The 27,623-nt window shown below is 44.2% G+C and overlaps 1 protein-coding gene across 1 annotated transcript in view; it reads left to right on the top strand.

The window, feature by feature from the left end:
* The window catches only part of ATM (ATM serine/threonine kinase), a 1,319,133-nt gene extending 1,298,650 nt beyond the window's left edge, over positions 1–20,483 (top strand). The window contains exons 61-63 of the mRNA XM_069202321.1: positions 10,717–10,780; positions 16,525–16,652; positions 16,735–20,483. Coding sequence (XP_069058422.1) covers positions 10,717–10,780; positions 16,525–16,652; positions 16,735–16,918 — 376 coding nt within the window. The 3' untranslated portion in view covers positions 16,919–20,483. The remainder of the gene's footprint in view (positions 1–10,716; positions 10,781–16,524; positions 16,653–16,734) is intronic.
* The last annotated feature ends 7,140 nt before the right edge of the window (positions 20,484–27,623 follow it).

The following is a 27,623-nucleotide window of genomic DNA, read 5'->3' as shown; positions in this document are numbered from 1 at the left end:
GATGCATTGGCAATACCTTTAACTCCCACTATAAGTCCCTAGTAAATTGTACTTAGGTACCTGAGTGTGGGGTACTACGGGTAGGCCTCTGAGGGCAGCAGCATAGATTGTGCCACCCTTTAGGGCCATGCATCCAGAAACACCCAGCACTGCCATTGCAGGCTGAGTGTTCTGATGCAGTCCTAAAAGACAAACTCGACATGGCACATAGCCTGTGTGCCCTGTCCACTACACAGTGCATGCACTATAGTTAAGTCACCCCTCAGGCAGACCTTCCAGCCATAAGGCAGGGTTTACTATATGGCATGTGTGGGCATACATGCATGAGCAATATGCCCCTAGTGTGTCCTTGCCAACCCTGGGACATAGTAAGTGAACAGGGCATCCATTTTAATGCATGTGCTGGACACTGGTCAGTATGAGTTTCACAGCTACTTCATGGCTAGCCTGAGCCAGGGCCCGGGCTGTTTGGTATGAAACAACTCAAAATGATAAATCCAAACTGGTACCAGTATTAGATGTATTACAAAAAGTACCCAGGGGTCTCCTTAGAGGTGCCCCTGCCAAAGCTAATTATCCTGCATGGTTGCTGGCTGGTCACAACCAGCCTGCCGCCACCAGACAAGATTCTGAATCCCTCTGGTGAGAGATGCTGCTCTCTGGGATTCAGAACAAAGCCCTTCCTGCGTGGAGGGGCTAATACCCCCTCCCTCAGAAATGTGCACTGCCCTGCTAACGAGCTTCAAAGGGCTTACCGCCCTTGAAACTCGACCCCCAGGCCTGCTGCTAGCAGCAGATGGCTGCCCATATTGCAGACCCCCACTTTTGGCAGGAGCAACGACGGGAAATCAGACAAAGGACAGGAGGAGTGGTCAGTCCTGGCTTGCACCACCCCTAAAGTGTTGCTTGCGAGGTGACCGCTCAATTTAATTTTCCTCCATCTTTCATGGAAGGAAAATAGCAAATCCGGTATAGGGAAGTGATCTCTGCCTACAGGAAGTGGCCACTTAGTGGGTGTAGCCACCCTAAGGCAGATAGCCTATTGGTCACTACTAGGTACCCCTAAAACGCCCACTAAATATAGTATTTAGTGGGCATCCCTAGACCAAGAAAGCAGATTCTTAGGACACAAGAAAACCAGCAACAAAGAAGACCCAAGGCTAGAGAACTGAAGAACTGCTGCACAAAGAAAAGGTGTCAAACCCAGCCTGCTGCACTCAGGACTCGACAATCGCCACTGAGGGATTGCTTGGACCTTGGATGGACTCTACAAAACCCCAGAGGACCTCCACTCTTCAGAAATCACCAAAGATCTCCCTCCAGAGTGAAGGCATCACTCTGCAACCCCAAGGAACCAAAGACCCGGTGAAGGCCACTTCATTTGGTTGCACTGCACCCTCCAGTGGCCAGACTGTGCAGTAGTCATTGGTACTGGTCACCTCACATCGGGCACCCAGAAGCCCCAGTCAAGGAACTTCAGGAGCCACCCAGACCTCCCACCAGAGTGCCCCTGCTGACCTGCAAACAACCCTGCAAGGTACCACTGCCTGCTTCCAAGGGCCCCCTTACTCTGCACCAGGCCGACCTGTGCCCTGCATCGAAGATCCAGCTGTGCCCTAAGGGCCACCCACCCCTTGTGACCTTGACACCCCAAGGAAACCCACCGGACTTACCTTTAAGTCCACCTGTGCAGTGCTTTTCCAAGTGGTCCCCCACAGTGGCCTGGCACCAGCTCCACTGACTTTCTGCAGCTGCTCCTGCCAAACCAGGAGTCCAGCTGGTCGAGCGGTACCCATCGACGACCTCGATGTACTTTCAAAAGAAGACATTGGTAAACGCACTGCCTGATTTACTGTGAATTTTCAAAGTATTTCTCCATTGATTCCTATTGTGCGTAATTACGCAAAAAAAACTAACTTCATTAAAACTTTAAGAATTCATAACTTAAAAAGTACTGAGCTGATTTTGATGATCTTGGTCTTAAAATGTTATAAAAATCTGAAGTATTTTTGTAAATTGATCTTGAGTTATTCCTTTGAGTGTGCGCCTTTATTTATTGATACTGGGAGTATAACAAATGCATTGCACTTCTCCAAGATGAGCCTACTTGCTGGACCAAGCTACCATAAAAATTAGAGGATTAGATGGTGTAGTTTTTACCTCTGTAAACCAACGTATGCTTGCCTGGACCCCCAGTACAGTATGCTTAGTTTTGCACACTACATAGAGGACCAGCCTCCTACATATGGTGTTTGGAGTCCGATCAACTTTCCAAGTCTGTCCCTCATTTCTTTCTGTGAATCCTAAGGCCATGAAGGAATTTGAGGCCAAGCTCTATATGACCATGACCAAGGATGAAATTCACCAACCCAAACATTTTTGTTATTGACTTCTCTATCATCTTCCTCTGGTAAGAAGAGAAAGCACAGGAGGGAAGAGAATAAATGTTCCCGAGGTAAGTCACCTAGATGCTTGCCCTCTCCTGCAGGACCTTCATCCTCGGAGCCGGGGCTCATCGCACTGACGCCAGGATATATACTCTATGCAGCCACGCTCCTTCCATGGACCCGGCTCCTGACAGACCTCCACATCAGGAACCATTGGCACCACAGGCTCCTCTTTATTAGCATTTAGCGCCATAATATCCAGAGTTCCCGAACCTGGGATCAGATCCAGCAGTATTCTTGAGTGCTGTTTTCCATTTTCTCCAAGGCATCAACGCCATCTGGTGCACTTATGGGCCTGAGGTCCTCAATACACATGCCTCTGTTTCTACCCTTTCGACTGATGCCTTTCACCACCACTCCATCAGATCCCTCCTACCATTTCGATCTGGCTGTTCACTTCTCAGCACCACAGCCAGTGCCATGGACAGTGCCACTTTCACCTTCACTGCATCCGGCACCAGATGCAACTTCACTGACGCTGCAGTCCGACATCGAGCCTCAGATATATTCTTAGCGGGAGGCTCAGAGACTGATAGAAGAGGAAGCTTATAGATCATGTATTCACAAGGTATTTGGGACAGATTCAATCCCATAAATTTGGATTGTATCCTACCCAAGGTCAGGACTCTCTGGAATTTCAAGGCATCTCCTCAGCCAGTGCCCTGAGCTGGCAATGGAATTTTCTAAAGGACCACCGACTTCGGAGGTTGCCTCATTGCATAAAATTGTACTGAAGGCAGCAGATGTTCTGGAACTTCAAGTGCCTACTACCAGGTGAATATTAACATCCTCACTGAGGTTCTTCTGTCTTCTTTAGCCTCTACAGAACCCTTTCTCCCCTTCAACAATGTATTGTTGCAACCCATCTACCTCTGGTGGTCAACCAGCTGGTAGCCTGCCAGTATCGTCCTGCCCCAGAGTCCCATCATTCCTTTTCTCACACCCATCACCGTGGAGCTTAGTCATTCAGGCTTCATGTTTAGGAGCCCAGTGAGTTGGTGCATTTCCTACAAGCCCTCGAACCTTTGTCCAAGAAGGCTTTCTCTGCAGGGAGTATGGCCATCAAGTCCCCTAACACTAACTGCCTACTTGCACGTAATAACCATACACTATGGGACATGTCCCAAATGATTCTTCCTCATATCCCAGTGATATGAAAGAACACTTCCAGGAACTGATAGCGGACAAATAAAATGCATCATGAAACACAATTTAATCTAGGTTGGATACGACCGGCTCTGTAGCACGAGTTATTGGTACCTTAATCACAAAAAGAAGTCCTGCTCGGCTTCGGACGTCCAACTTCTCATCTGATGTTCAGGCCGCAGTTAAAGATCTTCCCTTAGATGATACCCGCCTCGTTGGGGTTGAGGGCAACTCAGTGTTGGAATGCTTCAAGAGCAGTGAGCAAACAAAACAAATGATGGACGGAATGCGGAACTGTAGGAGGCTGGGCTGGCTTATAGTGGGTACCTGATGGTACTTACACCTTGTGCCAGGTCCAGTTATCCCTTATTAGTAGATTAGTAGTGTTCTAGCAGCTTAGGCTGATAGAGGTAGCCATAGCAGAGCAGCTTAGGCTGAACTAGGAGGAATGCAAAGCTCCTACTATACCACTTATATCACTTAGCACTATATCATAAGAAACACAATCGTCAGAGTTACTAAAAATAAAGGTACTTTATTTTAGTGACAATATGCCAAAAGTATCTCAGAGGATATACTCCCTTAGGAGGTAAGTAAAATACCCGAAATATAAACACAGACCAAAATAAGGTAAGTAAACAGTTAGCAAAGTAGTGCAAATACTGTAGAACACAATAGAATGCAATAGGAGATAATAGGCCTAGGGGCAATACAAACCATATACTCCAAAAGTGGAATGCGAACCAGGAATGGACCCCAGGCTTAGTGTAGAGGGTCGCTGGGAGTGTAAGAAAACACTAAGGGTGTCCAAGATACCCCACCCCAAGACCCTGAAAAATAGGAGTAAAGTTACCCTACTACCCCAGAAAGACAGTAAAGTCGAGATAGGGGATTCTGCAAAGACAACAACTGTCTTCAAAGCACTATAGACGGATTCCTGGACCTGAGGACCTGCAAAGGAAGGGGACCAAGTCCAAGAGTCACGCAAGTGTCCAGGGGGTGCGGGAGCCCACTAAACCCCGGATGAAGGTGCAAAAGGGCTGCCTCAGGGTGGAAGAAGCCGAAGATTCTGCACTAACGGAAGGTGCCAGGAACCTCTTCTTTGGTCAGAAGATGTCCCATTGTGTGCTGGCGGATGCAGAGTTGTTTCCGCGTAGAAAGACCGCAAACAAGCCTTGCTAGCTGCAAGAGTTGCAGTTGAAGGTTTTGGGTGCTGCCAGGGCCCAGGAAGGACCAGGAGGTCGTCCCTTGGACGAGGAAACCAAGGGGGCGCACAGCAACACGGAGAGCCCACGCAGAAGCAGGCAGCACTCGCAGAAGCACCTGAACAGGCATTCAGAAGATCTGAGCACGACTGTCGACTCAACACAACAAAAGAGGGTCCCCCGAAGTCGGAGTTCAACTCAGCGAGTTGGGCAATGCAGGACGGAGTGCTGGGGACCTGGGCTAGGCTGTGCACAAAGGAAATCTTGCAAAAGTGCACAGAAGCTCTAGCAGCTGCATTTCACACAGTACACAGGATTACTGTCTGGCGTGGGGAGACAAGGACTTACCTCCACCAAATTTGGACAGAAGGGCCACTGGACTGTCGGGGACACTTGGATCCAGCTCCTGTGTTCCAGGGACCACGCTCGTCAAGATGAGAGGGGATCCAGAGGACCGGCGATGCAGAAGTTTGGTGCCTGCGTTGGCAGGGGGAAGATTCTGGCGACCCATGGGAGATTTCTTCTTGGCTTCCAGTGCAGGGTGAAGGCAGACAGCCCTCAGAGCATGCACCATCAGGAAACAGTTGAGAAAGCCGGCAGGATGAGACACTACAATGTTGCTGGTAGTCTTCTTGCTACTTTGTTGCGGTTTTGCAGGCATCCTGGAGCAGTCCGCGGTCGATCCTTGGCAGAAATAGAAGAGGGAAGTGCAGAGGAACTCTGGTGAGCTCTTGCATTCGTTATCTGACTAGAAACCCACAGGAGAGACCCTAAATAGCCCTCAGAGGAGGATTGGCTACAGAGAAACGTAAGCACCTATCAGGAGGCGTCTCTGACGTCACCTGCTGGCACTGGCCACTCAGAGGTGTCCATTGTGCCCTCACACCTCTGCATCCAAGATGGTAGAGGTCTGGGACACACTGGAGGAGCTCTGGGCACCTCCCCTTGAGAGGTGCTGGTCAGGGGAGTGGTCATTCCCCTTTCCTTTGTCCAGTTTTGCGCCAGAGCAGGGCTGGGGGGGATCCCTGAACCGGTGTAGACTGGCTTATGCAAGGAGGGCACCATCTGTGCCCTTCAAAGCATTTCCAGAGGCCAGGAGAGGTTACTCCTATCAGGCCCTTAACACCTATTTCCAAAGGGAGCGGGTGTAACACCCTCTCTCAGAGGAAATCCTTTGTTCTGCCTTCCTGGGACTGGGTTGCCCAGGCCCCAAGGGAGCAGAAACATATCTGAGGGATGGCAGCAGCGGTAGCTGCAGAGAAAACCCCGGAGAGTTAGTTTGGCAGTACCCGGGCTCTATGCTGGAGTCCAGGGGATGCATGGAATTGTCCCCCCAATACCAGAATGGTATTGAGGGAACAATTCCATGATCCTAGGCATGTCACATGGCCATGTTCGGAGTTACCATGGTGACACTACATATAGGTATTGACCTATATGTAGTGCACGCGTGTAATGGTGTCCCCGCACTCACAAAGTCCGGGGAATTTGCCCTTAACAATGTGGGGGTACCTTGGCTAGTGCCAGGGTGCCCTCACACTAAGTAACTTTGCACCTAACCTTCACTAAGTGAAGGTTAGACATATAGGTGACTTATAAGTTACTTAAGTGCAGTGTAGAATGGCTGTGAAATAACATGGTCATTATTTCACTCAGGCTGTAGTGGCAGTCCTGTGTAAGAATTGTCTGAGCTCCCTATGGGTGGCAAAAGAAATGATGCAGCCCATAGGGATCTCCTGGAACCCCAATACCCTGGGTACCTAGCTACCATATACTAAGGAATTATAAGGGTGTTCCAGTGTGCCAGTCACAATTGGTAAAATGAGTCACTAGCCTGCAGTGACAATTTTAAAAGCAGAGAGAGCATAAACACTGAGGTTCTGGTTAGCAGAGCCTCATTGATACAGTTAGGCACCACAAAGGGAACACATATAGGCCACAAACTTATGAGCACTGGGGTCCTGGCTAGCAGAATCCCAGTGACACATATCAAACACACTGACAATATACGGTTTTCACTATGAGCACTGGGCCCTGGCTAGCAGGATCCTAGTGAGACAGTAAAAACACTCACAAACAGGCCAAAAGTGGGGGTAACAAGGCCAGAAAGAGGCTACCTTCCTACAGGAACCAATCAAACATTCACCCCCAATCACAGATCTGTGTTTAATCTATCAATTATTTTTCTACCACGTCACCCCAGTGCTCGCTGTGCCACCAGATTTAAGCCAGCCTGATTCCCGAAACCTGTCCTAAGATGCTTATTTCTGGTTCAGGGAGGGCCTGGCCTGGCAGTTCGGGCTGGACTGTTTCCATGAGGAGCAGAGTCAAGACTGATTTGCCTATGGTTGGGTCCAAACTGGAATGGCATGGCAAGCAAAAAAAACTGATGGATTAAACACAGATCTGGGACTGGGGGTGAATGTTTGATTTGTTCCGCATTCCGTCTATCATCTGTTGTTTTTGCATTCAAGACCAGTAAGGGCACAGCCTGATCCATAGGTCTTCAGCTTCCACCTCCGAGCAAGGGCCACCAGCCTTTTTTGCTGTGTTCGCTGCTTTGGGAGAGGAACTGCTTTTCGTCCCAGACAGTACCAGCCAGCTTCCCAACAGCAGCCTAACCCTCTCATCTGGCAGTATAGAGGACAACAACTCACCTTGCCTTTGATGCAAAGAACCAGAGACATCCAGGAGATGGTTATATCCTTCCATTAAGGTGCAAAAGGTTCAGTCCTAGGAGTTCTGAGGTTCCTAGGTTTGCTGGCTTCCTGAGTTCTCCTAGACAGACAGACAGAGACACACACACACACTCTCCCACTCCCACTCCCACACACACTCCCACCCACACACACACACTCCCACACACACACACCCACCCCCATGGCTCCAGTACAGAGGAGATCTGCTGGACTCCATCGTGATCTCACCCAGTGCTGGGGCAAAAGTGGCTTGGTGAAAGAAGACAAACCTGTCTTGTGGGATGCATTTTACTCCCTCTCCGGCCATGACTATGCTACTGATGGATGCCTCTGTCCTAGGGTATAGAGCTCATCTGGAGATAGTCAGGGGCCTCTGAAGACCAAGTACTTCACATATGTCTGCTCAAATTGTGAGCAATTCAGCTGGCACTCAGAGCTTTCCTCCCCTCCATCATTGGTCGGTCTGTCCAGTGACAGACAACACAATTGCAATGTGGTATGTGAACAAGCAAGGGGGAATACGGTCTCCCATCCTGTGCCTTGAAGCAGTGACACTATGGTTATGGGCACACTGCCAAGGAATATGGCTCACCACCTAGCACGGTCTCTGAATGTCAGAGCCAGCGTTATCTTGCCGATCACGAGTGGCATCTTCTACTAGAGGTAGTCCAGACATCTCCACCCAATGGGCAACTCCTCAGATTGACTTCTTCACCTCCTCGGAAAATGCTCAGTGGCAGCAGTTCTGTGCGTTCCAGTATTCATGGAGGGGAGCTTTTGGGGATGCATTTAGTTGTGGGGGAACTTTAAGCTGCATTATGCGCTAACCTCACCATCCACCCCCCCAAACCTTGATTCCTCATGTTCTGAGGAAGATTGGCCAAGACTGGGCCCAAGTCATTCTCGTTGTCTCCAGTTGGCCAAAAGGGGTGTGGTATGCAGACCTCCTGCTCTTGCCAATGTGTTCCGCTCTGCCTACCATTGAGACCAGATCTTCTGTTCCAGTTGGGGGGGGGGGAATGGTTTGGCACCCCAATCTCCAAAGCCTCCACCTTCATGCTTGAGTGGGGACAATTGATTTCCTTTCAGCTGCTACCGAGAGTGGTAGATGTCATCTTATCACTAAGTTGGCCTATTCCAGCAGGAGTAGCAACTTTGTTGCATGGTGTGCAGACAATGGTGTGGATCCTTTGCAGTCCAAGTTATCCCAAGTGCTGTAATGTGTGTAAGTCATGCACTTTCTTTAAGGCCTGAATAACCTCTTTACTCCCATTTGTGGTTCCTCAGTGGGACTTGAATTTTCTTCTCACATTTTTAATGGGGACTTTGTTTGAGCCTGTGCACGGTTGTTCCCTTCACATGTTGACCTTCAAAACTATTTTTAGTTGCTATCTCATTTAATTGCAGACCCTTACTTATTGTACTCCGTTGAATACTAACTTTCCAGACAAGCTGGTATTGTAAACCAGAACTGCTTTCTTTCCTAAGGTGATTATTATTTTCCACCTTGCCCAATCCATTACCTTTCCAGCCTTCTACTCCCCTCATCATCCTACGAAAGAGAAGGATCATTTGCATTAGTTGGATCCTAATTTCAACCTGGATGCACCAAGAAATAATGGTCTGACGACTAACTCCTTGTGGGCTATTGTGGAACTAAGAAGGGGTTCATCCTGGTTCAGCCTCTTCATTAAGACCTCCTACACTTTAGCCAAGAAGGAGCCACCTGCAGGGATCAGGACCACCAGAGCTAAGTCAACAACTTCTGAGCTGGCTCAGGTTGTCCCGATTGCAGAGATCTGTAGCGCAGCAACACAGGCTTCCTTGCACACCTTAGCAAAGCATCACTGCCTTGATTTTGAAGGTGCACTGGGGTGGATACTTTGCTAGATCCTTCTTGCAGCATTTCCTGGTCTACGTCATCTACCAACCCTCCTCCCAGGTTAGGTATTGCTGGAGAATCTGTTCTAGAAGTGAGGAATCTGCTGGTAGAAGTACCCATTAGAAGAAAAAGTTACTTACCAGCAGTAACGATCTTTTTGGAAGATACTCCCTCTATCTGCAGATTCCTGACAGACCTGCCCTCCTCCCTGTTTGATGGGTGACTAGTAGAAACAGTTAATAAGATCCCATCTCTAGTTTTTCATTGGTACTGCATTTCATCAGTGATGCCAGTATACCTTCTGCCCTCAAAGGCTAGGAAAAAAGCAGAAAGAAACTGTAGTTGATACACTCGGGCGGGTGCTTTATGATGTTGTGGTTCCACCTGACCTCACTTCTACTGGCGACTTTGTTGCTTTGAAGTATCCAGATCCAGTCTGACCCCTGGGCATTGTTCTACAGGTGAGAAATCTGTAGGTGAATAGAGTATCCACCAGAAAGATGGTTACCACAGACAAGTAACTTTTTCTATTTAACCATTGTATTGGAAAACATTTCCATTGTTAATTTGATATCACTAAGTATATCAATTTCACATATATTACATTTTTTCTAGTTTGCTATTATACCACCTGTTTAAATTAGAATCCCTCCACAGAGATACATACAGGGAATTCACACAAAAAGTATTCACAAAACCACCACAGATATTTCATTTTAATGTCCTGGTGTCTAGAGCATCGACTATGCTAATGAAATTGTAAAGTCTCTCTGAACGGTAACCTCAGAAATTGTATTAATTTCAGCCCTAGAGAAGTAGCCCGGCTCAGCAAGTGTTAAATAATGGCTGTTGACCACCCATCTCTCATTCTTTATACTGCTAATACCTTATTTTTTACATGCAGGCATGTTATTGAACTTTGAGCATATCTTAAATTTATAATAGTAACAGTATGTTTCTCAATTTCTACCTGCTTCTTTCAGTGTGCATGTGTGTTTGTTTTACGTAGATGGGGTACATGTCACTAGACTATGACCCATTTGGATTTTCAGCAGTAGTGAGCTGACTTCATACAGTTAAACATCTTCTTTTACACGAAGAAACAACATTATGTTTAAAAGATTGAAGATGTTTGGAATAAAAATTACTAATGTTCTCACTTGCAACAGTTATAACAGTGTTGATTATTATGTCCTCGTATCATGAAATATTATTCTTATGCCTTTAAATCAGACAGGTGAGCTATGTTTTGTCAGCCTTAGTGAGTGAGAAGGGTATACTTATTATTTTTTCAGTATTGTAAATCTCACGTGCTTATTATTTGTGTTGTATTTCAGGTGTTGTGAAAAAACTATGGAAGTTATGAGAAATTCACAAGAAGCTTTGCTCACAATTGTTGAGGTAAATATCCTTTTCTATATCATAAAAAAAGGACTTTGCTCCATGTTCAGGTCACTACACAAATTGTAGAGCTGAAATACTGTAGCTTGAAGGAAATGCAGTATTGATTATGTTCTAGCAGCTTAAGCTTGTGATAGTCTTATGACCCACCTGGCCGTGCAGAATTGTGCCTTGGACTGGTGCATAATATTCTTTTTGAGCCGGTTTTTATGACTTCAACATATGTTACCATGAGGGAGGGCATTATTAAAGGAATTTCTTTCTGTGTAAATCTCTGAAACAGTTCTGATAACGGTAATTCTTTGTCATCCTAACTAATCTAGCTTTCCTCTGTTTTTCAGTTTGCAGGGCTCTGCAGACAACTGCAGTTTTTGCTTTATTTATAAAAAACAAATCCTTAAAGAGTTTAATGTAATGTTTTTTTGCTTAAGTTGTGGTTTAGTGATTGCACTGTCATAATTATCTGCTCAGGAGGGATATGTTCTGATCGCAGCTTTGTCACCTTACTAAATGATGTGATCCAGGCAAGCTACTTTATTTTTAATGCCTTAGTTCCAAAATTGTAACTGGTTATGAACGAAAGATAAACACAGATCTAATTTAGGTGACATTACAGATATTGAGGCGAGATTGAGCATCAATTTTTACAGGCATTGATTTATTTATTTTTTAATTAGATGTACATAAGTGTTCTTTTATATTTTTTTAATAAACGTTATTTGATCTTTGTATGTAACCAAATGTGGAAATACTTGGATCAATCCCTTTGCATTATGCTGTTCCTCTTCCGCTTCCTGACATTTCAGCATATCCCATGTAGGCCTTTGTTGTTCTACTCACCCTTTTTTCTTCTTTACATCACCCCCCTGCCCTCTCCACATTGAAAAATGTATGGCAGCGTCTCCTTCACCTGTCTGATCACCTTCTAGTCTCCTCTTCTCGTCCTTAAAGATTAATGCTCCTCTATCATAGGTGCATGCTCACCGGCAAAGCCACTTCTGAGAAACTAGAGGTTATGAAGCCTTAATTTTTTGGACCTCCACTGAGGAGCCTGCAGTTGTCAGTAGATGACGAGAGCTGAGTTAAGTCTAAGGCATCTGACCATCAGCATGAACGGGTGGGAGAAGTTGAAGAAGACTGATATTCAGTATGCTGAATCGTGTAGGGGTGAAAGGCAGGTGCAGCACCACATGACTTTCAGAGCAAGATAGTTGTCCGCAGGCCCCTATAAATCTTGTACGGGTTGCTTCAGCTCTCTAATATTGTTTGGTGTAAGGGTGTTGTTGAGTGTAGGGTCCTCACTATTAAGGAGCTTACCACCAGAACCTTGACAGGTGTGTAGCCAGTAAGTTCAGCAATGTTGACCTTTGGTGTCTGGGTTGCTGGTCAGAAGGAAACTTTGGTTATGTAGCAAGGATTACGCCTGGGGAAATAGCATAGGGTCTTTACCTGTACTGTCTTTTCCCTGGCACCTGTTTAATGGCTTGGGATGGTGTGATGTGATCTTGCTATTTCAAGGTGAAGATAAGTCTGACAGCAGGTACTGAGTAGTCTGTGGATATCTTTTGGGTTAGCCCATGTAGAAAGAGATGCAGAAGTGCATATTACAGATCCCTGCAGTATGCACTAGTGCATTGTGTGAGCTCTGGCACTGGGGGGATAGAAGGAGAAATTGGGGGATCCCTGAAATATGTTGTCTTGGTGGTTGGGTGAAGGAAATCTCATGGTCAGAGAGTGCAGAGGTTAAGGGAACCAGCTTTGGGTAATCACCATCAAGTTGGGCTATGAGATTGGGAAAGGTGCTTAATCCACAGAGCCCATCAACGGGGTTTTAGATTGCTGGCTGTTGATACACATAGAGATAGTTTGCACCCAGTTCTAAACATTTTCCAGACAATTTGCTAGTTGGTTAGACATATCTTAGATTATTTTTCTAGCTTTAAGTGGCATCAATCTGAAGATATGGGCTAGTGGCCATGTGTGAATTTTGATTGGTTTGGTGAGATGGTTTGCTGAGATGGCTGGGTTTTGTGTAGTTCACTGACGAGGAATTTGTCATAGCCTTGCAGTTGGCACGTGCCCAGCAATGGATGGAGGTGAAAGAGAATCTTTGAGCTCTGGTGTCCTGCAGAGAAGGGTTGAGCCCTCCTTTTAGGGAACTGTGTTCATTATGTACCCAGTTCTTTGTTTATCCCTCTGCAGGATTCAGTAGTGTTTGTCATTCAATGGGCTTGTCTTGAACCAGTGCCTTAATAGCAGCTATCTCGGGTTATATATGAGGTTCAACACTCTGTTGTCAGTCACCTACGTTTCTCCTAAGGTAGAGCAGATTAGTCGCTCTTCCAACTTGAAGGAACTATCTGCGGTTCTACCAGGTCTGAAAACATTTGTGGCAACTGTCCAATACAGGACAATGGGTTCTGATAGGGACTTCTGACCTTAGAATATACCCCAGGTGTCAGACTGGATCTGAAAAATCTTGAGCAGTACCTTTGTATGCCGGTAACTGGTGTTGGATTGCTCTGCATCGACTATGTCCACATCTGAAGAGTGGTTTCCCTACATAGGCACCATCCTGGTATGCTGACATCAGTTCCTTTCCTATGCACCAACAGCACAGAGCCATAGAACTAACTCTGTTATTTTTTTTGACTGGTTTCAAGTCTTTTTTAGCATGCTCCCAGTGTGCTAGCAACATGTCTCCCAACAATTTAAACCATGTGAGGAACGTCACAGAATGATGTCTGTCTCTATACTACACTTGATTTGCAGTGGTGCCTGGGGTCAGGCCACGAGCACAAGGCCTGCTCTGACTTCAAGTCCATGATTCCAAAGGTGAGTTGCAAGCAGTCGTTGAAGCTTCTGGCAGCGCAACTGAAGACTGCTTCGCACTGATCCCAGTCTCGAGGGAGATCTCAGGCCATTCATGGAGCAGTTTCCGCAGACAACCATCATCCCAATCAAAGTAATGTTCATTAAGATCGGGCAAGTCAAAGGAACACAAGACAAAGTTGAATCGCTGTTCAGCATCCACTAGCAAACACTGCTAAGCCCCTCTCACACTCTCCACCCAAAGAGCCGGCAGCTGTGTCTGCTTCATGCTTCTCTGAGTTTCCCAGAGCTGGTGTGATCCCTTTCCAGCTCAAGGAGTTCTGTGACTCTATGCACTCCTTAAGACCCCCTCTGGTGTGCTTTTGGGCCACACAGGGCTGAGAGGTACCCCTGCAGGGTTAAAGTCTGCAGGTTCATCCTAGCACCAGCCAGCCCCTCTAAATCCGCACCTGGATTTTGACTGATGCCGAAATGGGTGCCACCATTCTTCCCCGCCCCAGTTCTACTGACACCAGAACCAACGCCAGTTGAAGAGCCGATTGTGATCTCCCACTTTCAAATGGCACCGCCCCAAAGTTGCTCAGCTTTGACATCTGCACTATCTGGACCATGTCCACCCCTCGAATTGCGGCCCCTGAACACATTTTCATACCTGAACACTGAGGAAGAGGGTGTGGCACCTTTGAGGTTGATTGCTACCAGGGTACTGGTATGAGGAGCTGAATGACACCAGTGGCCTGGGCACCTCTCCATAATCTGGCCTTGTTTCTCCTCATGGCATCTTTAGTGACAGTGATGCACAGGGCAGCAGAGGTCCTTGACCTTCAGCTTATATTCCCATGCTTTGTGGACCTTTCCTTGGGACTCCAGCAACAGTCCTTTCGCCCCTTACATGGCTATGGTCCGAGCTTCCATGGCATCTGAAGCACCAGTCTTACCCACCAGCCCAAGCTTCCCAGTCCTTTCTTGGCCAGGGACACAGATTCCATATAGGACACCAGCCCACTCCCAGCGTAGGGTCTAGTCCCCCACCCCACTGGCTGGCTTAATAGGCCCACAGCACAGCACAACCTTCCTGTGGGTGGCAGGATCAGGTACCACCTGCTACAATGGCAAGCTATAACTTACTGTAAGTGGATGCTCCAAACTGTACAGAGGGGTTATGCCCTTCCATTCCTGGAAATCCCATCACCTTTGCCCACCATCCCCCAAATCGCTGTTGAGGAAGATTTCTCCTTGCACCATCGGGAAGGGCACGTTTTGCTGGTCAAACAGGCAATGAGAAGGTGCCAGTATCAAAAGTATGTTCTGGTTGCTATTCCTGCTACTTTCTGATGCTGAAAAAGGATGGTGGCCTCCAACCTGTACTAGATCCCCACCCCCTCTATGCCCTTCTACAGAAAGACTTAAAGATGCCCAATTTAGCTCAGGTTCTGTCTGCACTGGATGCCATAGACATGTAGCGTTGGACATCCAGAATGCATATTTCCACATTCCTGTCCCGTCCTGCAGGCCTACAGGTATAACGGTTCACGTTACGCCACAAGCATTTCCAGTTTGCTCTGCTTCCCTTTTGGCATCACCAGTGCTCCTCATGTATTCACAAAAGTGATAGTTGCAGCACATCTGCAGAGGTCAGGGGTCCCAGTCTTCTCCTAACTCGACCACAGGCTGCTGAAGGTGGGCTCGCCCCAGGCAGTCTTGACCCACCTCCAGACTATGGTGGAATTAATGCATTTGCCGGGGCTCACTATCAACATCCTGAAGTCACACCTAACTTATTTTCAGATGCTCCCTTTCATCTGAGCCATTCTGGATGTTGTGTAGTTCCACACCTTTAATCCGGAGCACAGAGTCAATGACATTTGGGCTATGGTTTTGATGTTTCAACCTCAGTTGTGGGTTTTGGTGAGACTGACTCTGATGCTCCTAGTCACCCTGCATCCTACTGGTGAAGTTCACTTGATGGCATCTGAAGTCCCAGGGGGCACAGCCCCTGGAAAATCTCTCTTATCTGGTCCAGGTTTTGAAGGAGGTTGCAAAAGATCTGCAATGGGGGCTGCCGAACCGCAATTGGGTCAGTGGCAGACCCCTCTACGTACCTCACCTGGAGGTAATCAATGCATTGCTTCTGGGCTGTAGATCACAGGAATCTTGTCTTGGGCAGAAGCTCAGCTTCACATCAATCTCCTGGAGCTGAGAGCTATCCGTTTGGCATTGAAATCCTTCCTCCAATCAATCAAGGGAAGGCTGGCTCAGGTGTTCACGGACAATGCTAACACCTTGTGGCATTGCAACAAACGGGACAGAGTGGTACCATAGACTGCATGCTAGAAGGCTCTGCACCTCTGGACTTGCGTGGAGTACCAGCACATCTTTCTAGTCATACAGTACTTGGTGGAATTAGTGAATGCCAGGGCAGACAAACTCAGCCACTGATGCTTTGTGGATTATGAATGGCATCTACATCTGTAGGTGCCGCAATGTCTCTTCCATGAATGAGGAGAACCTTGCCTAGATCCATTCGCTACCACCAAGAGAATGCATTGTCAGCTCTTCTGCGAATTGGAGTTTACACAAGGTATAGAATTAAGCCACCAAGTTGGATCAATGGAAGGAGAGAGTATAACCAGGATTATCGAAGATAAGAGTACAAAACCAGGTGCTATTCTGTCATTATTCAAAAAAGTATCCCATATAGTATTCATGCCCACAGACCAGCATCAGCTGAGTCCTCGCCACTAGAGTCAGAGGTCATCTCTTGACAAGCTAAATAGGAGTGTAAGGCTCTCGGGTATGTCTGGGATTCATCTAAAAATGTCCGAGCTACTTGTTTATGCTATTGTTTGTTCGTAACGCATTTATATCTTGTATAATGTCACAGTGAATAGATGTGTCTTGATTTCCGCTAGGTTTTGCTGTACGATCCGCTCTTTGACTGGACAATGAACCCCCTGAAAGCCCTGTACTTGCAGCAGGATGAGCCTGACCTCGCCTCAACTCTTGGCGGCGAGGACTCGGAATGCAACAGAAAGGACAGGTAGGAAGTTCGTCTCTTCTTTAACACTTTTGAGACAACTCCCTGAATGCAGAGTTAACTTGGCTTTCCTTTGTTTACCTAGCAACGACGACCAGGCCTTCAACAAGGTGGCTGAACGTGTTCTCCTGAGGCTGCAGGAGAAGCTAAAGGGAGTGGAGGAGGGCACTGTGCTCACTGTGGGAGGGCAAGTGAACCTGCTCATCCAGCAGGCCATGGATCCAAAGAACCTTAGCAGACTCTTCCCAGGCTGGAAATCCTGGGTGTAACTTCAAGGTGTTGCAAAGGCTCTGATGTTGGCATGTCACTACAAAATAAAGATGGGCTACTTTCCAGAGTTTTCTGGGAAACTGTTCACCATAAATCAGTTATTTCACTGTTTACTGGAATAGCTTCTAGCAAATATAACTTGGATTTGTGCACTTTACTTATGACGAGAAAACAAAAGTGGGTGATTCTTCTGCAGCATCATATTGTCTGGCAGCACTTGCCCGGATATGTACACAAATCCATTTTCAGTTCTGTGAAAATGAAAAACCTTGTGAGCGCTGAGCCATATCATCACTGGACAGCCTTAACATAACTGAAGCTGCACCAATCCCATGGGTTGGGTGGTGGTTTTATCTCTGCATGTCTGTACACCTCGTTTGTTAGCTGTAAGTAGTAGGCTGCCTTACAGTTAGGAATAAAAATGGCTCATAAGACACATGTTGCTGTGCTGCAGAAAACATTTTAGGTACAGTAGTTGTGAATAGCTGGGGTGATAGTACTATCTGCACACCAAGTGTAAAATAATGATTGTGCATTGTATTGTTATGATTTATTGAGGTTGCTGCTGGTTTAAGATAGCTCCTGTAAGTGTACACCAGTGATGGCCAGAAGACCTCAGCTATGCCTTGCACCCATTGGTGCCCTAATAGCGTGTAGTAGGGATGTTCCCAATAGCAGCGCTTTTTGCCTCACCACTGGGGTCACTGGGGGGTATGCTCTCTTGCTGCCAGAGATTGTCAATGTGTGTTTTTCCCTCCACATATGTGTAGTTCTGCGCTCTTTGGGTTTTATCTGTTGCTGCTAGGTGTAGTGAGTGGTTGTGGGATGTCTTCTCTCTGTGTAGAGTGTGAGCTAAACTGAAAGGGTGCTGAGCATTGAGAGACGTTGGCAGATTGGTACACTTGACAATGCTGAAACGTATCCTCTCCCCACCCAGAAAGTGGGTTATACCAATTTAATACAAGGCAGAATTGTCCTATTGCTTCAACAGTAATATTTTGGTTAGCCCTAGATTTCTACATTACCATCATTGTGTTACTCCTGCTGGTAATTCAGGTAGGACTGCTTGTCTTCCAGTCGCTCATAATAATCAGATGGCAAGATAAATCAGTGTGTGCTTGCGGTAGCTTGCACACGCCTGAAGCATGTGATTTCTTTCTAGTGACATTTATATTGGAAGAGGAGACTTTTTAAAGAGGAGCTCAAATGTAAAGTAACAAAAAACTCTCCCTCAACCCTTTGACTACTCCTAGGACAGTCTTTACATCATGAACAGACCCACTCAGCTATTATATGTATCAGACAGAGGGCTGGTCCATGCATGACCGATATCACCATTGATTGACCAGTAACAAAGGAAAATTGAGTAAATCATGAGGGTGAGCCAAATAGAGCTTTTCTAGTGCGGCCCTCACTTCTCACTGTCATCACGTGAGAATGAGCACCAACCGATCTGATGTTAGAGTGGGTTGGAGGGGACGCTTTCATTTACCTAATGGGCATTACAGATGGGTGGCCATGTTTGCTGGAGGAACATAAGGCATGTTTATCCTTCCTAGAATGCTGTCAATGTAATATTAGTTCCGCGGTTGTAAGCAGAGTTGCAGGAAGCATAGCTACTGTACATGGATGCACATGTGTTTTTTTTATTTTTTATTGTGATCTGTTTCTTTCGGCGCTTGGCCTCATAACCTCGAAGCCTACGCCAGTTTAGGTACATTTTATGATTAGACTACGGTGCAGAACTTTGATTTATTAATGGTTTCCTTTTTACATTTCACGTTATATTTTATGTCCATTGATAGATTTGTACAGTATTACATTAGAAACAATGTTACAAAGGCGTGTCCATGAAAGTGGGCTAAGGGTCAGAGAAATATTTTGCAAACACAATCCTAATTTCTGTAGTATTTTCAAAAAGAAATACGAGCCTTATTGACTTTTCTGCCCAGTGAAAACAAGAGAGAAAAACACCAAGTCTGACTGACCGAATATTTTACCTTTGCTTTGATGACGTCATCTATCACCTTAATGACTCCTAGCCAAACTCTTGAAGAGGATCGTCACAGGAGACCTAAACTACACCGAGATCAGAAGATCCTAACTTTTGCTTGTATTTGACATAAATATGCACAAATATTTTTAAAGATTTGACTCCAGGCTTTGGTAGTTTAATCCTAATTTCTTGCATGTGTTTTGAAACATCCTGTACTCCTTATAACTCTTTTCAGTTAAAAGCAATCCCATATTTCAATCCATCAGAGCATTTTTGTTATCATTTTCAGCTTTTCCACGTGTTTATCTGTCTTGCTCAACAGTCTGTTGAGTTAGGTCGTCTCTCTCAACAGTTCTTTTCTCAAACTAGGTGTCTCTTCTTTTTTGCTCCTGCTCAAGGTTCTAGAAATTGTCGACTAGAGTTAGAATCCATCATTCATTAAATCACTTGCCTCCATTTTGCTTTTTCGGTAACATTTGTAGTAGATTTTCCCTACATGTTCTCAAGTAAAACCTTTCAGAAATACAGCAACATGGTCCTGCTTTTGACTGAAGGGAAAAATCTTTGCCCGAATTATCTGACACACTGCCTGTGGGCGCTCTCCACAGCGCAGGAGTCAACCGACAATTCCCACCTGCGTTCATGAGAGCAGATGAGTTCAAGACAAGGCCGTGGTTCGAACCTGTGGCTGTGTGGCGCTCAATCACTTCAGCTCCCGACAGGTTCTTTCTGCACATGTGACAAGACATGGGTGCAAAGGCGAACTCTCTCATTTGCTTGTGGCCACGCCCCATGTAAATGAGGGAACACCCCCTTGTAATTCTGCAGGGTCAACCTGTGCTGGTGCCATCAGTATCTGCAGCCCCTTCCATAATAACTAAAGGACGAAGAGCCTGGGTCACTCTCGCTGATATACCCCCTGGATGTAAGCGGTGTCTTTCCATCTCCTTCAGCAGTGCAGTTTTCCTTACGATTGATACACAGGATAGTGGACGCCACCGACAGTCAGGTGTTTGTGAATTCAAACAAAAACTGAAACTTGAAGTAATGTGAGCCAGTTTAAGTCAAAACACAGCTTAATCATATTTTCAGTCTTTCACCTAGATTTCAAGTACCATGGAGATAAGGTTTTAGAAGCTTGCATTAGCAAATACCCTCCTATTCGCATATTCCAGCTTTCATACTTATGCTCATACATGAATGACTTGTAAATAAACATTTGTGAAGGTTTAATATTTTTCTAGTGAGAAGAAATACTATTGTATGTAGTTTACAATTGTATCTCTATGTAAAATATGTGTTTTCTTTCTTACCCTTCATCTCTGGTCTGGGATCCTAAACTCACAAAAGGGCAGAAGTATGGTCTTATCCCTGGCAAAATGTAAAAAACATATCAATTATTTGTGTCTGCTAGGAATGGTTTTAAAGCTTTGATTTTAGCACTTGATCTGGAGCTGACTTTTTTGTATAGAATCTGTAAATTCCACTGTTTTTTTAATGAGTTTAAATAAGCTTGTTCAAAATGCTATATTGTTATGGGAATATCAAAGCTAATAAAACATAAGAAAAAATCCACAAACCGCTGCCTGATTGTTTTTTAAAGAGACTCTTCATGTTGGTTACTTTTTGTAAGATATTTCTTTCCTATCAAAAATAACAAGTGAGCATGAGGAAATTAAAATTTGTTCTACATTGTATCTGTATTATAAACATTCTATGTGTTTTTTCTAAATACAAGTTGCCTTTCAACTAACTTGTTTCTCACCATTCTGTGCTGGTGACTAAATAATGAATAGTGTACTTGCAGGAAGACTACTGTGGTTTTGCAGCAAACTTGTATTTTAGAAATATTGTTTCTATTAATCCACTATACAATTGCCTTAAAGATTCACCTCATTCACCACTGGTGCTGGAAACTGCACCCTTAGCTGGGCAGTGGTGAGAGAATTACTTAATCCTGTCCAGTATTGCCAGTTACGATAAAGACAAAAAAAACTAACTACATATGGCAGTTATCTACATGTACACAGCATGTGATGTTTGAGATAGAGGCACAGCAATTACACTTCTCTAGCAAATCATTTTTTTTTTAATCCATAGATCAGAGCTTATCCAGAGAATATATTGGGCACATTTAGTTTAGAATTCTTTAAAAAAATTAAAAGGTGTCACTCAAGCTATAAAAGTAATCAGAAAACTCTTTCACAAACCTTGTTTAAATGAGTGAAAGAAAACAGGAGCCTTGTCACTCAACAGGCTGGTTTGTTCTATCAGGGGCCAGATTGGAACTCGGAGAATAGGAACACTGGTTGTGTTCCAGTTTTTGTACATTACAATAGGGATTCCAAGATGATGCCTGTAAAAGGAGCTCCGGAGAGTAGATGGGAGTCCTAGTGTTTGGTATGAAGTTTACAGGAAATTACGATAACAGGACAGTAGCGGATTGGTATAGTAATCCTGCCGCCAGGTGACCGATAAGGAACATAAGGGGGAGGATTGCCATAGAGTGGAACCCTATAGACATTAAAAAAAAATAAAAGGAGGTAGGAACACGAATACTCTGGAAAAAAGGTGAGACCATATAAATGGGACAGTGGGTTATGCCTGGGGAGTGGGGAGGATTAGACGAATATGTTATACCATAGAGGATGAAGATTCGTGAAGTTTAGAGTTTGAGGAATTTTGGCATAATGTTACTATTTCAGGACCTGGTTAGAGGGAATGAGTATGGACACAGTATAAACATGCGGCGTGGCAGAGTTATGTTGTTTAACATGGGTAGAGAGAAGGGCACAAAGCAGATTGAGATTATGAGGGTGAAGGGGTATGAACCTGTATTTCTGTGTCAGTAATGGAGAATGATATCAGTTGGGTCAGACCGAAGAACTGGTATAGGACTAATTATGACATCCTATGTTAAGGAGTTCGAACCTGTACCCCGTGTCACTGAGATAGGGGGCAGATTTAAGGATTTATTAAAATAGATATGAATGGACAGAGTAACACACTTATATGCAATCTGAGCCCCTGAAGGGACCCAGTATCTGATGATATTCTTTTGTTTATAGATTTAAGACTGTGGACCTGATTGGGGGAACAAGCTCTGTCCTCCATAAAGGATCGGTGTGAAAGATACCAGAGGGACTAAGAGGAAAGTCTGGTAGGGATATCAGAGAAGGTGGATATGCCTTCTGGATTCGAATGTGAATTAATTATGATGAATGCAGTTTTGGATTTCTGTGAGTGACTGAGAGGATGGGCATTTGCCCGATTGGCTGGCCATATGAGAGGTTGCAATAAAGGAATGAGGGTTGGGTTCCCGATATTTGAGTGAATATGAGGAATCAATTGGTTGGGAAGAAGAAAAAAAAAGAAAAACATGGCAACAGTGACTATAAGCTAGTCGCACATCCAAGAAACAATTAAAGGGCAAAATATCAGCTTGAGGTGCTCAATAACACTATTAACACATCCGTTGCCACCATGTGTGAGCTGGAAATACAAGTTAATCTAAATATTAAATAATAGTGGAGCACTCAAATATATATAAGTTAAATACTTAATACAGTACCTGATAGGACCATTTGAGAAAATATATTTCAAAGAACAATAAATTAGAAGAAATACAATCAGACGTGTAGAAACATATGGGTGTCCAAATTCAATGTGATCATTGTTAATTTTAATATTGTTACATTGCTATATACAAAGAAAAAAACAACAAATTGTTTGTTGAATCCAACATTCATACAACTGTATAGAAAATCAAAAAAGAGTTATTCACTCGTACCAAAAGCACAATAAAGCTAATGTCCATTCACATGAGTTCCATTTGACAATAAAATTCAAGACAGTCCAATGTCTGTAAGACATCTGCTAATGGAAGTGGCTACCAGTTCATATAATGTATATCCAATAATCCAATCTATTGTAGATTTGTCAGTAGATGATGGTAAATTTCAGCCCATAAGGTGCTTACAGCCAACACGTGTTTCGTCCCAAGCCGGGACTTTATACAGTAAAGGCTGGCAATACATTGACATAGAGAAAACAGAAATCTTATTATAATCTATATCATATGATCTATTAGGGTTACTCATATGTAACAATCCCAAGTAGTGTGTGCCAACTAATAGACTTTAAGATACCTTATAATCCAGTATACCAAATAGTCGGATTAAAAAGTCATAAATCCCAAGATTGTGAGACCATTACACTGTGAACAAGAAAAGGCCCTTAGATATAAAGCGACACCTATATATCCACCAATAAAGTGAATGAATACAAAACAACCCATTAGGAATTCCTCATAAAGTAACCCAAGTTTTTAATAGTAGAAATTAATAATCCATAAAAAAGTTCTCACAAGAAAAATACACCAAAGAGGATGCTGAATATACCTACAATATTCATTCATTACTCTACTCCAAAATCCAATTCCTTCGAAAGCCACTCTGTAAAGTGATACTCAAAAACTTAGCAAAGTATAAAGCCTACTGATGTCTTCAAGAAAAAGTATATAGCTAAATATCAAAACAAATATCCATCAATACGGAAATACTTAGTACCACAGACCAACAAAATCATGTTGTGTGAATAGACCTGCATAGAGTCAAGTAGCTCAAAAGGCAGAGATATAGCACTTGTTTAGAGATCAGAATAAATGTATGTTCCATATGATACATAAACAAAGTTAGATAGAAAAATCTTACCTCTCAGTAAAATATATCAAGTGCTACGTAAAAAGAATCCCATGTGTAGACAGAGACCGATACAATTCTGTATGGGGAATGTCCCGTGTGTATGCGAAACCCGGTCCTTAGACGCAAGCGGGTTTAAAGGGGCATTGAGCCAATACGCAGTCTGTTTGTTGTAAGGTGTAACAAACAGACCCAGCGGTACCCTTTGCATACATGGTGGCCATTTTGTAATGGCAAGGTTAAGAATTCCTGACAGGAACAAATATTTTTTTAGGCCTCATAAGTCCAAGGCATTCCAAATATATGGACCCACAAGGTTTAATACTCAAAGGCTCTTTCATGTGATATAAAAAGAAAAAAATCTAACCAAGGCTGTAAAATAACTTCGGAATGGTGAAATGTAAAAATAGCCGTTTGTGTTGGGGGAGTCAACTAAGATTGGAAGGGAATAGGAGGGGTGGGGATTACTTTGAATTCCCCGGGAGGACGGGGCTCTGGGAATGAATGGGGACTAAAGTTCTGAATTTGATGTGGGCAATCGTTACCCCAATACAGACTTGAATGAATAGACCTGGAGAATATGTTTGTCCTGAGAAAGGTGGTGGAAAAGTAGTGCTAAGACCTTCTAAACGCGTCAACGCTAGTGGAATGGCTGGACTCAATGGATTCAGCCAAAATCAGATGACAAAAATTCAATCTATTGGCTGGTGGATACCTGTGTGGGACAGCTCTTTGTGATAGACAAAGGAGGGTGTCTTGGGTGTTGTCTCTCTGTTTGTCAGTGCTATATGTATTGAGCACACAGTGATGTGGTTAGGGTGTATGTTGTCATATACTTGACAACATGATATTTTAACCGTTTTAGATTCCTGGTATTTAATCATTTTTTATTGAGCATTTTTATGGTGGCCAGCTATCTGTATGGGGGTGTTTTATTACAGAATAAAATTATGTGTTGTACATTGTTTTGAATAGAGTATTTATATAATTTATCATCAGTTTTCTTGTGTACATATACCTTTATTGTGACGGCTCACGGGAGCGGAGATCTGATTGTAAGTAGACGGTATGGTGTGAGTATAATATTTCTCTCCAAGGGTTTTTTTCTTCATATCGTTGTGATTTTTTGCCCTGTCCCCTTGGCGGATAAGTGGTGTGTGGGGCTCTCTCTTGCTTCTTTTTGAGTGCAACAGACTGGACAACTGACAGGCTTTCTTTAAGGAGATGAACTCCACCAGTATCCCATCATGCATTGTAAGCCACGGCTTTCTCCATGTTTTTTTCTGTTCCTGAAAACATAATCCTGGAGCACTGAGCTTGCACTTTTTGTGTTTTTTTCTATTTGAAAATGTTTCTAAATTTTCCAAAAGTTTTGTGGGGTCATTGTCTTTAAAACTTAGAGTATTTTCCTTTAATTTCCTGAAAACAAATGTTTAAAAAAAATAATAAGTATCCCTTTTTTGGTCTTTCCTGCGACAATGCACGCACTCAACAAGGGGCTTGCAGCCCGCCTATTGCTTGAAATGTATTGGCTTCGTTGTCACTCTTATTTGCTGCCCTCAAATTGGCCATTGTGTCTTGGCATCACTTCCTTTGTTTTCGGCTGGAGCATGGACGAAGTACGGATAGTTTCAGCTTAAGTGCTGTCTTTCTGCTGATTGCGCTGTGATTGAGGAGCTACTTTTATTTTTTTCTTCTTCCCTGTCATCTTTGTTGAACCTCTTGCCATTTGTAGGATGTTTATTGTGACAACAGATGTTATCTGTTTTTATTGTGACAAAAGATTTTATCTGATTCCAAATGTATTTCCACTAAGACATGGGAATGATTGCTCTCTTTACCTGATAGTTTTTTTCCCAACTGTCATGTTTTATTTTATTTTTCACGCATGGGGAGACTAACTGATTTGCTCAGAATCACAGGGGTGTTGTGCTGAGATCTAACAAGCGTCGGCAAAGCCAATAGGTCTCACCCTGGCTCTACAGTTCCCTTCTGTTCATGCTGTTTGTCAGTTATTTGTAGCCATGCTGTATAGCAGTGTAATTGCTGTGCAGCATGGCTAAAATAATAACAAAAAAGGCTATAACGCATCCATTGCAAAAGCTCTTTAAAAAAAAAAAAAAAAAGTGTATTAGCCCTGGATATATCATAGCGTTTTCTTAAATTAGTTTTAGCCACATTGCAAAGCATCTACGCTGCTGTACAGCATAACTACAAAAAATTGCCAGTAGCTCTCAGGTGCGACCTAACAGCTTTGCCAGTGCTTGTGAAACATCCTTTGGATCTCTGGAAAAAGAGGCTATCGGCTCCACATGATCTTTAGATTGTGGTTTTCGATATCCATCTGGCTGAACACCTGGAAGATTTCCATGCGTATTCTCAGGGAAGCAGAGAAGATAGTGCTCGATGACTCTGAAGAGGACAAACAAAGCTTCAGGGAGATCTGAAGAGAGAGAAGGGGCTCCTCTACCACACCTCTGGGAGATTCTTCAAGAGACTTGATCATGAAAAATGCTGCTGTTCTGATTAGCGTCCAGGTCTGTCATCACATGATTGATTTGGGTGGATATGAATTTATAAAGCGTGCAACTATCTGGATGTTTCCTTGTGCTGCAGATTCAGTACCTATTAGTTGTGAAGGGTAGTTTTTAAAACATTAGGCCCCGGCTTGTTTTTGAAATATAAGGCGAGTAGAGATGGGTTTGTTCTCTACTGGGAGGGCTTTGAATTTTATACACTCTTGCACCTGAAGTCATTATAAAACACACAAATGGCCAGACACGGAAGCGCCCTGAAAGAGGTTAAAAAGTAGCCTGGCATCGACCTTTTGTATGATTTAGAGTCTCTGTCGTAGATAAGAACTAAGAACGGAGTCCAAGTAAAAGAGACTTGGCGTAATCCAGACTAGCTTGGGTGACGGTTTTCTGATAAACAGCTGGCAACAAGGAAATTATTTTACTAAGAATGTGCAGCAGTGGGAAGCATGTGGATGCCACCTAGGACATATGGTCAGAAAAAGAGACCATGCAGATGCCACCTAGGATATGTGATGAGAAAAAAAGACCTTATGATCACAAAGAATTCACAGGTTATTGCTACCCTATTTTTATTTGGAAGATAACCCAGCTCAGTCGTCCAGCATTTGGGGGCCAAAAAAGGCAGAGTTTGCCTGGAAGGAGCCTATCTGTTTTGTCCCCATCTATCTTATCACAGTTCAGATGCATCTAGGCCGCCAAGGTCACAGTCAAGAATGGGTGCACTGTAGAAAAGGCATTCAAGATTGGAATACCACAGAGCTTAGACATGGAGATTCACTGATGCAGAGAAATCACTTGACATCCCAACAAGTGATATCATCCCATGCATCACACTTATCTGCAGTCTGTGTCCATAAGATTAAAACCTGAATGCTCCCAACTATCTATTATTTGGAGTACAGAGGAGTGTACCAGTCGGGAGCTCATAACTGATGGAGATTCCAGACTCAAGCATTCCAATGTGCCAACTGTCTCAAACACCTCTTCTGTTTTTAAGGCTAGCACCTTCAGTGCGAGCTCCGGCTATGTCAGTAATGGCCTCGCTCTCAGTCTTCAATCAGTGTGTTCTACCCCACTGAGGTATACACCAAAGAATCATTTTCAGCATTCCAGACATTACCGTATATGTAGACGATTTTGTCCTCCCTCAGCATCAACTACAACATAATTTTCCTCCTTCTCCAAGTACAGATTAGAATATATTTTCCTACTCAGACAGACTGTCCTGTATGTAGGACTAGTTGTAGTTTAAGAAATGCCATCTGTATACTTTGATGATGGCACCCATACGACCAAATGTGATTGCCAGACAACACTTCGTGCAATTATGACCTTATAAAATCTTGCCCAAGAGGGCCAGTGATCTCCAACACGTTATTGGAGTAAAGGTTCCTTATGGCTTCTTCTGACATATCCCTACAGCCTACAGAAGCTGTAACTGTCTTTTGGAGACAAAAAGATTCTGGCACAT

Source organism: Pleurodeles waltl, chromosome 8 (assembly GCF_031143425.1).
Source record: "Pleurodeles waltl isolate 20211129_DDA chromosome 8, aPleWal1.hap1.20221129, whole genome shotgun sequence".
In the NCBI taxonomy this organism is placed as follows: Eukaryota; Metazoa; Chordata; class Amphibia; order Caudata; family Salamandridae; genus Pleurodeles; species Pleurodeles waltl.
Note: the sequence above shows the minus strand (reverse complement) of the source record. Positions and strands in the feature narration are given on the sequence as shown.